At 36.5% G+C, this 11,559-nt stretch overlaps 1 protein-coding gene across 1 annotated transcript in view; it reads right to left on the bottom strand.

The window, feature by feature from the left end:
• Positions 1-838: 838 nt before the first annotated feature.
• LOC129876059 (THO complex subunit 2-like) overlaps positions 839-11,559 on the bottom strand; it is a 55,647-nt gene continuing 44,926 nt past the window's right edge. The window contains 4 exon segments of the mRNA XM_055951364.1: positions 839-1,189; positions 1,761-2,056; positions 9,038-9,580; positions 9,583-10,197. Of these exon segments, the coding sequence (XP_055807339.1) occupies positions 1,120-1,189; positions 1,761-2,056; positions 9,038-9,580; positions 9,583-10,197 (1,524 nt within the window). The 3' untranslated portion in view covers positions 839-1,119.

The following is an 11,559-nucleotide window of genomic DNA, read 5'->3' as shown; positions in this document are numbered from 1 at the left end:
GTGATCTGTACACCTTGAGTATCTCTTTTTTGTTTTGTTTCCAGCTTGTCCCCATTCATATTGGAATCGGATACGGTTCAAACGACTTCACAAATTTCCACAGAAATGATGGTTCATCATTACATTCACCATCATTGCAACATATGGTTGCCTACTATTTTCACCTACCAATATCATCACTTGCAATGATTATTAATTATCACAATCAACATTTATTACAATCACCACAATTGACCATTGACACTACCAATCACCATAACCATAATAACGAGAATGCAGTTCATAAATGCTAACTATTCTATTACAAGAAATTGAATAGAAATCTATTGTTTAATAGGAGAAAGTTGAAAAGATTGAGAAATAGTGGCATCTAACTCAAGTTTATTCTCAATATCCACTAGATGATCGTCTTACCGTAAGCTTAGATGTTTTATTCGATGCAAGTGTATATCAAAGGGACTTTCAATCCGAGCACTAACAATGAGAAATACCAAGCCCACCGGGGTAAGTGACAATACCAGGGCTCTGGCATATCCAGTAAGCTCATGACATTACCCAATAAGTTTTATAACTGGATGAAAATAATCTTCTTGGATAAAAACTTCAAGCACCAAACTAACTGGATAGTTTAATTGTACTACATGAACTGTTCTTAGAATTCGAATTATCTACATGCACATATCAAACTATAGCACGATTTATAAAGTTGGAACTATAAGTACTAGTGCTAGTTCCTGGAGTTCTTCCATATTTTTTATTAGGGGGGATTTAGTACAAATACTTGTGTCAAAAGTGACAATTTATTTTTTTACATTTCAAACAATGGCTAAATAAACAGTGCAAGAAATAATTATCCAACCTAAATTTATTTTTCCAAAACTGTAAGCAGTATTCATATTGCCATGTAATAATGTAAATATAGAGTTCCGAAGCATTTTGCACAAAGAAACACAATCTTCTTGCCTACTTACATGCATATAATAATTCAAACCCCATCGAGGGCCTAATAAAACAATTGACTAAACAAAATTGGTCTGGGAACATATATGACACAAGCCAAAAACCCCACTAAGTAAATTTTACTTCGACAGAAACTTCAGTTGTCTAGTGGTTTAGCAATTACTTCCGATGCCGCCTCTTGGGCTCAGCTCTTTGCCTCTTGTCGTCATCCCACTCTCTGTCATACATACTGCGGTGCATAGTTAAGGCATCAAATATAAACAGACTTCAATGGCAAGCCATGACACTACCTTTATACCAACACTGCCCAAGTTGAGTTAAAAAAAAAGATTAATTACACTAAATCATTGTACTTTTCATGTAATATATCAATTTATGGAATCATAACTGATTTGTAAACCTATATACAAAAATTGACTTTGAACAAACTCACAAACCCCTGATAGTGAAATATGGGCAACAAATTTTGGGTAGACCATATGAAATAGTAAAAGTGCATAAAATTTATCTAATTATAATTGTATTTTTTTTCAATAGTAGTCAGTATGCAATAGTAGAGGAGTTGGATAAAACAATGACACAAAAAACATTTCTATCAAATGACAACCACTAAAAAGGCCATATAGATTGGTAGCATTGTACAGTTACAGCCAGACTGGTATTTTGGATGACAAGGCATTGCTGATAAAAGAAACAAATCTTCAATTCAAACAAAAAAAATTGCATATGTTGGTTTATGCAGCAGATGGTCAAAAGAAAACGCTATAAGGAATTGTATGCACATGTATCAATAAGGATACGAGTCCGCATCACGACGGGGTGCTTTGCTGGCACTTTCTTTTCCATGAATCCTAAGACCTGGCTCGTCCACGTAACCTGGACGCTGCTGAACAATAATACCCTTTCGCTCTCCCCTATCTCTTCCATCACAGGGCTGCGACATATTATTAGAAAGAGGAGGATGAGCAGCGGGTGAATACTCGCCAGGTTCTGAAGCCATATGCTCTCTTTTAAGTTTACGCCTCTTTGAGGCATTTGGATCCATATCTTCTTTCACAAGGCATATTTTCTCCCTCTCTCTTTCCCTATCCTCTACCTACATCACACAAATGAAATGTAAGTAACCACTAACATACAACAAGGCGGCAAGAGATCCAAAAACAAGGGTTTTACTCGAAAGAATCTGACGCTTGAAGCAAGAACGTAAACTGCAAAATGTAGGTAAACAACAAATAAGTCTCAATTCTAAACAAGTTAGGTCAACTATATGAATCCTCACTCACAATGTCGCTCCAAACTTGTAGGATATATCACACAAAAAAATAAATTTAACAAGTACTAGAAAAAAAAATTGATCAAAAAAATCCAAGAAACCATATAACCTATCCACAAATGCATGCCTCTGACCAATATGAAGACAAAAGGTTATTTTAAGCAAGGAAAGAATAGCATTAGAAAAGATTTGAGTATTATTGTTAAGCCAACACAGAAAATCAACTTAAAAAATCAGCTTCTACCATCCTTATCACTTCAACTGGAAAGAGGATGCAAAAGGTGTAAGGAAAGAATATCCCAGCTGCTACATCTCAATAAGGTAACATGTCAGTGGATACAAAAGTGTTACAAGTCAAGAACTCAAAAGTGTTGCAGGTCAAATGATTAACAAGAAAGAGACGCAGGGAATGTTTTCAACATGCAAAATGGATAGACATTTGACAAGCAGCTATGGAAGCAGATTGATACATAAAATTTAGACAAGCAAACAAAACGCAAACCTATTCCACAAAAATGTTCAATGTCTTCCAAAATGTTGGACTCTTAACCTAAAACCATTTACACTAATATGGGGAAAGCTCATCAAGTACAACCCAAAATATATCAAGACAGTCCAAATGATTAAATGAAGTTAAAGATGGATCTATGGCCAAATAAACATATCATGGTCTTGGGCATATAAGCAAGGCATCCTGCTACTTCTAACTTTAGTCCACTAGGGCCTTAGTCAATGGTCAACCTTGGTCAAACCCTCCAGTCTTCACTTTTAATCATCATTGTGAGCACATTATACTCCTTGGGAAGCCTCCCAAATACTAAGAAGTTCCTCCACCTTCTTAAATAAATGAATCTCCTAGATTCCCTAGTACAAACTTTTTAGGAATTGTGATGCTTCCTCCTCTTGAATAGGGTCACTAGAACCTAGTCTGTTGTTACTCAGACCTCAAGGGCCAAAAATATAACTCAAAACAGGGAAACTACTCCCTCCATACTTTAGAGAACCTAGTTCCATGTTGCCAAGGTCAAAATATGAACGTTAGGGCATATTATCACATTAGAAATTAAAATACCTAGAGAAAAATATTAGTTACATTGGCAACTGAGGTAAAACAATTGAGCAATTCTTCAACTCGAACCACAGGAACAATAATTGGGATCTACATGCATTCTTGCACAATAAAAACTCAAGCTATAGTTGTAGAAATAGATCAGAAGAGGTACAGGATGCAACGGAAAATATAAATATTAGAAAAGCTTTCTTGTACAGATGAAATCATCATAGAAGTATGGAGAGGCTGGAGTAGGATGCCATACCAAGCTATCCAATATAACACTTATGAAATGGTAGGATTTCCAATGCGTGCAGCAGGATCCTGATGCTAATTAATAAGAATAAATAAGATATTAGAAGTTGTCCGAACTATCATGGCATTAGGCTTATGAATTATGCTTTGACTTCCATTTTTTTTCTATTTTTGGCCTGCTATGGACTATTTTTCTTTGAGATGAGAGTCCATCGAATATAATCTTTCTATCTCTGAGATAGCGGTAAGGTCTACTTACACTCTACCCTCCCCAGACCCACTTTGTGGGACTACACCAGGTATGTTGTTGTTTCCCAATGGACCTACAATGTAAGCTATATTCTTGTTAAGAAGATAATTGAAAATTTATGGCGAGAAAGAAAGATATGCACATGGTAACCGTTGATCCGGAAAAAGCATATGATTAGAGTCCCTAGAAAGGTTGTTTGGTAGGCGTTGGACAAGAAAGGAATTCATGTTAAACATTCATAAAGGACTTCCATGAAGTAGCCGTTACTACTGTAAAAATAGAAGTGGGAGATACAAAGGACTGTGGGTTTGCACGTATTTGCTTATGGTAACTATGGGTAAGCTAATGCACAAAACAAGAAGAGGTCCTTTGGTGTATGCTATTTGCTGTCAATGCTAATCACAAAACCAGCAAGGAGGTCAAACAAAACTTGAATTATGGAGAAGCACTCTACTTTTAGCAGTAGCCGAGGCCATGAATGAGAATAGGTCTTCTAAATACCACTTTTAGGGAAAACTCTCAAGGTATAATTAGAACATTTAAACATTTTGAAGGGGAATTTGACTCTTTCCCTAGAGAAGGAGCACCACATGTTAGAGAGAAGATTTTCACCAAGTTCTTTGCAAATTCAAGCTATTCAAGGAGTATAGTTAGGTTTGTGAAGCTTTGTCTTTACTCTTTTTACTTTAGCTATGTGTTGAATCAGTCTTGTTTGCATCTTGGTGACTTGAGCTACATGTAGTAGATCTTATAGTAGGGACTAGAGCTGTCAAAAAGGCTTGGCCCATGAGGCCGGCCCAACCCAACCCTTGAATTAAGAGGGGTTGGGCTAAATTTTTTCAACCCAATTAAGAAGAGGCTTTTTAACCTAGCCTCATTTGACCCGCCAGACTAATAGGCCTAACCCGCGAGCTTCAGAGGCCAACCCGTGGGTCGTGAATTTTTAAAATATTTATTATATATATTTTAAGTAGTGTTTTATTTTGTGAAATCTACACCAACTAGGCAATTGAAGGTAATATAACTATGAATCTGACATCCTTTACTTTTATGTTTATGCCTAATTTTTCATTTCTCCTTTCTTGTCAAATTTATGAAAAACAAATGATCATGTAATGTATGTTGTTTTGATGAATCATATGAATGTTGACTGTTGTATCTTTGCCTATTCTGTTATTTTGTAAGTGTTCCACTAAAATGTGTGCAACTCATAAACATGTGAATTTTTGACATATTGTTATTGTGCTCATCAATATTCGATAATATTTCTAAGAGGCCAATGTTGTCCATCTTTTGATTGAAGGGTAAACCCATCCCAACCCGGAGCCCGCTTAGGACTGAGTTGGGCTGCTATTTTATAGGCCCTTTAGTTAAGAGGGTCAACATGTCCTAACTAATTTAACTAGCTAGCCCTTTAGGGTTGGGTTGGTTGGCCCGGCCCATTTTGCCAGTTATAGTTGGGATGTAAGGGGTACACAGAGGGGTAGGGATGGGCTGAAAAAAGTATTGAGGAGGTGATGTGATTTGACATGACATGACATAACTTCATATTTTCGAGGACACATTCCTTTAGATAGAAAAGAGTAAAGGTCGAGTACTAGGGCAGAAGGCTAGTAGGGGTAGAGTATTGTCTTGCCTTGTGAAGGTTAGTGCCAAACATAGGACTAGTCATGCCTTGGAGTTCTTGTCATATGTTGTTTATTGCTTTTCGATTATCATATTATTTTGATGTTGTTATTGTTTCTCTCTTGTAGACTTTACACTGCTTTTCTTTTTAACTGTTATGCTCTCTCCAGTATTTTCTTCTTCTTTTACTTGGGTTTGATACACTTGAGTCGAGGTCTTTCGAAAACAACTTCTCTACCTCTATGATGTAGTGGTAAGGTTTGCGTATACTCTACTCTTCCCAAACTCCACTTTGTGGGATTTCACTGGGTATGTTGTATATGGATGGGACTTGGTATACTAATTTAAGTTTAATCTTTCTAATCCTACACCCATGTGATTGTTAGAATTTGAGAAAGAAAAGACATTTTTTTATATTTGAGTATGTATTTACATCCAATGAGAAAGGGTAAATAAGTGAAGTCAAACTAATTGAGGAGAGACAATCAATTACAATAAAAGAAAAATTCTATAATTACGTTGGAAAAGGAAAATAAAGTCTCCTAAAACCATGTTAATTAATAAACACAATCAATACCCCCCCCCCCTAAGTTAGAGCAAAGATGTCACACATGCCTAGCTTGCAAACCTAAATATAAAGTCATTTTGCAGATGTCTTTCGTAAGCATGTTCATTAGTTGTTTTTTCTGGCAGTACATGAAGCAAACTCAAGGTGCTACTAGTAACTTTCTCATTGATTCAGTACCGATCAATTTCAATGTATGGTTAGTTATGTTGAACAGGAATCTGAGCTATACTGGTCGGAGCTTTGTAGTTGCAGTACAAGATATTTCCTTTTACCAGACAATCTCAATTCTTCCAATAACTATTGTAGCCAAAGATGCTCATAAATACCGAGGCAAAGATCTACATTCTGTTTCTGCACTTGATCATGCAACTACCCGCTGCTTCTTACTTCTACAAGTAACTAGGTTCCCTCTACAGTAATCAGATGTAGATCTTATGTCATCTAAAGATAGACTCACTTTCGCGTCTGTAAAAACTTTAATTGAAGGCAGCCATGTTTAGAGACACGCAAGCCTTTCCTTGGAGCAAACTTAAGATCGGAAAATGTGAAAGACAACTTGCATAAGACAATTTTGGGGATCATAAATATGAATAACTCACCAAGCTGACTGAATATTTTTCAAAGCACCCTATCCAGTGATTGTAGTTGATAAATCAACTTGTAACAATTGTCAATATAAGACTGTAAAACCAACCTCCTCTTATTACCTTATCATTTGTATTAAGTCTATCAAAGTCGCCCTTAATTTGATTTCTATTAGTGAACTCATCAGAGACCTTAATTGTTATATCTCGTTCTTTCACAATCATTGTCTACTTTGTGAGAAACAACATTTATTTGATGATCTCTTCATCCTTGATGATGGAAGCTCACACTAATTGTCTTCTCTAGAAGTTCACACTGAGTCATGTCAATTTGCGAGAAATCACCACATATCATTTGGACCAAGGGGTTTTAAGCGAATTGAGAGTTGGTTCATTCTAATGTTTGAGGACTATGTCATGTTGTTGCCAAAACTAGACATAAATATTTCACTTTTGTGGATGATTTCTCTTGAATGACTTGGATTTATCTTACGGAAAAGGATCAAAAATGCCCTCATTTAATAGTTTGGTATAAAATGCCCTTGTCATCAATAGTTTGATCAAGAATGTTCTTATTGTTACTTAATGGGTCAAAATGCCCTTTTCCAAATAAATATATTATTTCTTTTCTTTTTAAACACATTCTTTTCCCAATGATGACTTTTTCATTAGAAAAAGTTAATCCTACTTCAATTCATAAAAGATTAAGAAATAAAAAAATTGAATAAAAAGGCCAAGAGACGTGAGTTATAACAAAGAAACTGTCTATGTACAAAATAGCTTAGGCCCAAGCCATCACGACCCGACCGAAAACGCAAAAGGAAATAAACTAAAAACTAAGAACAAATCTGAAGAAAAATCTAGAAATTAAACATGAAAAGGAAAGTGAGGAGGTTAGTCTTCCTCTTCCTCATCTAAGCTAGAATCAGAACACATCCGGTACTCTTCTTCAGCTAGAAACTTGGAGATGATTATTGAGCTGAGACTCTGTGATGCAGTGGGAAAGATTGTTGCGATGCCTCTCTGTGATGCGGTGGAAAATGTTTTTTATTTTATTAGGAATTTTTTAATCGCTACGCAAATGAAAATCAATGATGGGGTTAATATGATCTTATATATAACCTATAGTATCAGTTAAAAAGGTACATGGAGTTATTCTATTTTTATTGTTAAAATGAGATTAACAAGAAAAAACGATTATTTCCTACTTATTTATCAGTTAAAATGATTTTTTTTTTAAAAAAAAACAAGAATAGGGTTCTTTAAAAGTAATATGTTTGTCAGGAATAGAATAGATTTTTTAAAGGAACAAAAATACTAATGTATTTATCAGGAAAAGGGCGTTTTTGACCCATTAAGAGTCTGTTTGGAATGGCTTTTTTAAAGTACTTTTAAGCCAAAATAGCTTTTAAGCACTTTTAAATTGTTTGGATAAATTAATAAAGTGCTTATACGCACGTGATTTTAAGTTGAAATGCTTTTAAAAAGAAGACAAAAATCATAAGTTAGAATTTCTACGTCAAAAGTCAATCCAAACAGGCTCTAACAATAAAGGCATTTCTAGAACAAACTATTAGTAGAACCATTTTTGGACCAATTTATTAATAGCATGGGCATTTTTGGACCAAACTATTAACTGGTGGCATTTTTGTTCAATTTCACATAGTTTAACGGCATTTTTTTACCCTTTTCCATTTATTTTATGAGAAGTCGCTCTAAAGTGTACCAACTTATGTGCCTTTTGTGTGGAATCCAAAACTCAATCCAGTGCTTCAGTGCATATTCTAAGGACTGATAATGCTAACAAGTATATGTTAGTATTGTATTCTTCATCAATCTTCATATGTTGATACCATCTCTGAAAATGGAGTTGCAAAAAGGAAGAGTAGGACTTCAGACAACTCGAGCACTTTTGGTCAAATTGAAGGTTCCTAAACAATTTTGAAGGGATATAGTCTCTACCGCTTGCTTTCTGATTAATCACACACCAATGACTGTTCTTGTTGGTAATGTTCCTTTTTCAAACATGTCAATATTTCCGGTGGAACCTAAGGTGTCTGAAAGAACATGTTATGTTCGACCATCTATTACCAGTTGGACCCTAAGGCATAAAGTGTGTTTTCTTGGGCTATAACATCTGGTATCAACTGATATTTGGGACAGAGTCGTAGTTTCTGGCAACTGGGTCAAATTAAATATGAAACCAGAAATGAGATGTGCTCTTGGAAACGGAAAGCTTCTTCAATTTAAGAACAAAGGTCAAAGGATTAAAAAATAAGTAACTGGCCCCTAGAAAGGGAGATAACCTGACAATAAAGCATATTGTTTCTTTCACGGGGCTTCACTTCCATTAATCCATTTTGATAGCCAAAACTAACATTGAATTACGATGAAAGATTAAAAAATGTACGAGCAAATAGGAATCTGCTGTATCTTGAACAATTATGCATGAAATGTAAATCAAGCTTACCTTCATTGAAAGTTCTCTCTCTTCCCGCTTTCTATCTCGAAAATCTTCTTCTCTCCTTCTCTTCAAATCATCCTGCAACAATGTGTTATTCTCTTCTGACCGCCGTCTCTCTCTCTCATCATGCCTTGGAGAAAGTCTTTGACTATGCCTGGCAATTCCAAAACGTCTATCAGCATCGTCATCTCTCCTGCCTGCATTAATGGATTGTGGGACCATGTGAGGAGGCAATGGTGGAGGTGGAGGCAAATTTTGATTGTGAAACCGATCATCTGTATGAGATTTTTCTACAGATGCTTCATTATGTCGCAGCTTGCTCCTATCATCTTTGATTCTTTCATCCTTACTCAACCTATCAAAGTTCCTATCAGCAACTCTTTCATGCACTCTCTCAATTGAACGTTCTCTTCCATGCCGCTCCGTTGACCTATCTCTAGATTTTTCAAATGCATCATCCTCGCGAGACCTATCAGGACGGTCCCCTCGTTCTCTGGGGTCTCTCTCAAGTCTTTCACCACCCTTATCTTTTGATCTATCAAGAGGCTTTTAGAGGCTCGGTTCAATATTTGATCATCAGAACCATGTTTATCATAATCTGCTGGATGAAGTTTATCTGCAGCTCGTGCATCTATCAACCGCTCTTTCTCCGATGAACGGGTATCACCACAATCAATATCTCTACCGTCAATTTCACCTTTCCGGCGTTTATTCAGTCTATCAAGCTCTTCTGCAGGAATAGATCTCTTCTGTACTTTATCATTAGCTTTAGAAGCATCCTGTCTAGGCGAATGAACCAGACGCGATGTGGACTCCTTATGCACATCAAAACTTTCAATGACATCATCTTTTCCAGCAGAAACCCTCAGATCAGCAGACTTAGTAGCTGTAAGTTCAGCATTAGATTCATTTGAAAGATCTAACAATCTCGTTAATGAAGCTGCACCTCTAGGTACAGTAGAAAACATGCTACCATTCCCTGAAACGGTAGTAGAAACATTAACACTCCCACTTGCTCTGCTCTCAGATGGATAAACAACATCACCAGAAACAGCTCCAGATGCTCTTCCAACAGCTTTCCCAGACTTGTCATCTTTTGCAACATCATGCTTTTGTTGCTTTGAGAAAGATCCAGCAGGAGTAGCTCGCTTGCCTGTAGCTCTTCCCTGCAGAAAAGAGTGAATATTTTTTAAGTTCAAACAAGTTGACAAAAGAGAACTGCTCAACTGAATAATGAAGAATCCATCCATATGCATAAGATTCATCGAAAAGGAAAGCAAAGTGGTTACTTCATGATACATATCACACACTAACAATTAGGGTGGCAAATGGGCGGATTGGGTTGTATTGAGCGCTTTGCCACACGCTTTATGGGCGCTTCAGTGTCATCATCAAAGCTCTGAGGCATAATTTTCCTTGCTAATGAGTGCAATCCTGAAGATGTGACACTAAATAATTGATATTTCGCAGTATTATAATGATTTTTTAAAATTTCTTTGTCTATATTTATTATTCATGCTTACGATTATTAATCTTGGACTACAGATACATATTTGCAGTTTTCCTCCATTTGTGCTTTTTTCAATTAAGCCCATATTTTATTTACACTTAATCCCCAGAGGATCTTGGAGCTTTTTTGCACGTTTCGTTTTCTGATAACACTGATATAAGTTAAACGAACATTACTCCAAGTACATTGGTTTCAAAAAAAAAATCCCCAAAAAATAAAAAAAAATTACTCCGAGTAGATGCAGCGAATCACTATGATGAGATTGAGAGGATCAGATGGGTTGAACTATTGAAGCATCTTCAATGATGATTTCGAAATGTTGAAGTAGCAGCAACTCGAGGGATTACTGAAATTGGCTACATGGAATCCATATACCGTGTCTGGAACTAGCAAAATAAACACACACATGGCAAGCCCATTTTTACCTATACTAGTATGGGTTAAATATAGGTTGAAATCCACATTTCACCCTTTGGCCAAAATCTTGGCATGATATTGAAAATAGTTTATCTGTAAAGCCCTGGTGACGCTGATTCGGGTTAATTATGAACCCAATTACGTGATTAAAATAACCCCGATGTATGTTTGGACCCACACATGGTGGGTGGGACCATTAGGACATGTTAACATATGTGCATGGTGCAAGATGGAAAATGTATTGAAGTGCTGAAGTGGCTAAAAGTTTCAAAATGGAAAGATGGAATCAAGTCCAATGCAGTGCCATGGCGTCACGTTGCATGCCTAATGTGAAGAACTTAAAAGTTTTTGAGGGAGAGTGCCTGGCGGGGACAGTAACGTTAGCCCCCCATGCAAGCTCATCACATACTCATTCCCAGGCACTAATATCAGGGCTCATGCCACTAGCACATCACGAGAAGGATTCTTCAGCTGACCACCCAGCCTTGTGATGGTCTCGCGCCACAAGGTAAGGTAAGTCGAGGAACAATCCAAGCTATGCAGTGAGCTCATGTTGCAAGCCTATTCTGAGGACCCTCAACATATTAGTGTCTGAGGTGAG

Source organism: Solanum dulcamara, chromosome 12 (genome assembly GCF_947179165.1).
Source record: "Solanum dulcamara chromosome 12, daSolDulc1.2, whole genome shotgun sequence".
Taxonomy (NCBI): domain Eukaryota; kingdom Viridiplantae; phylum Streptophyta; class Magnoliopsida; order Solanales; family Solanaceae; genus Solanum; species Solanum dulcamara.
The sequence above is the reverse complement of the archived record's forward strand: the minus strand, read 5'-3'. Positions and strand labels throughout refer to the sequence as shown.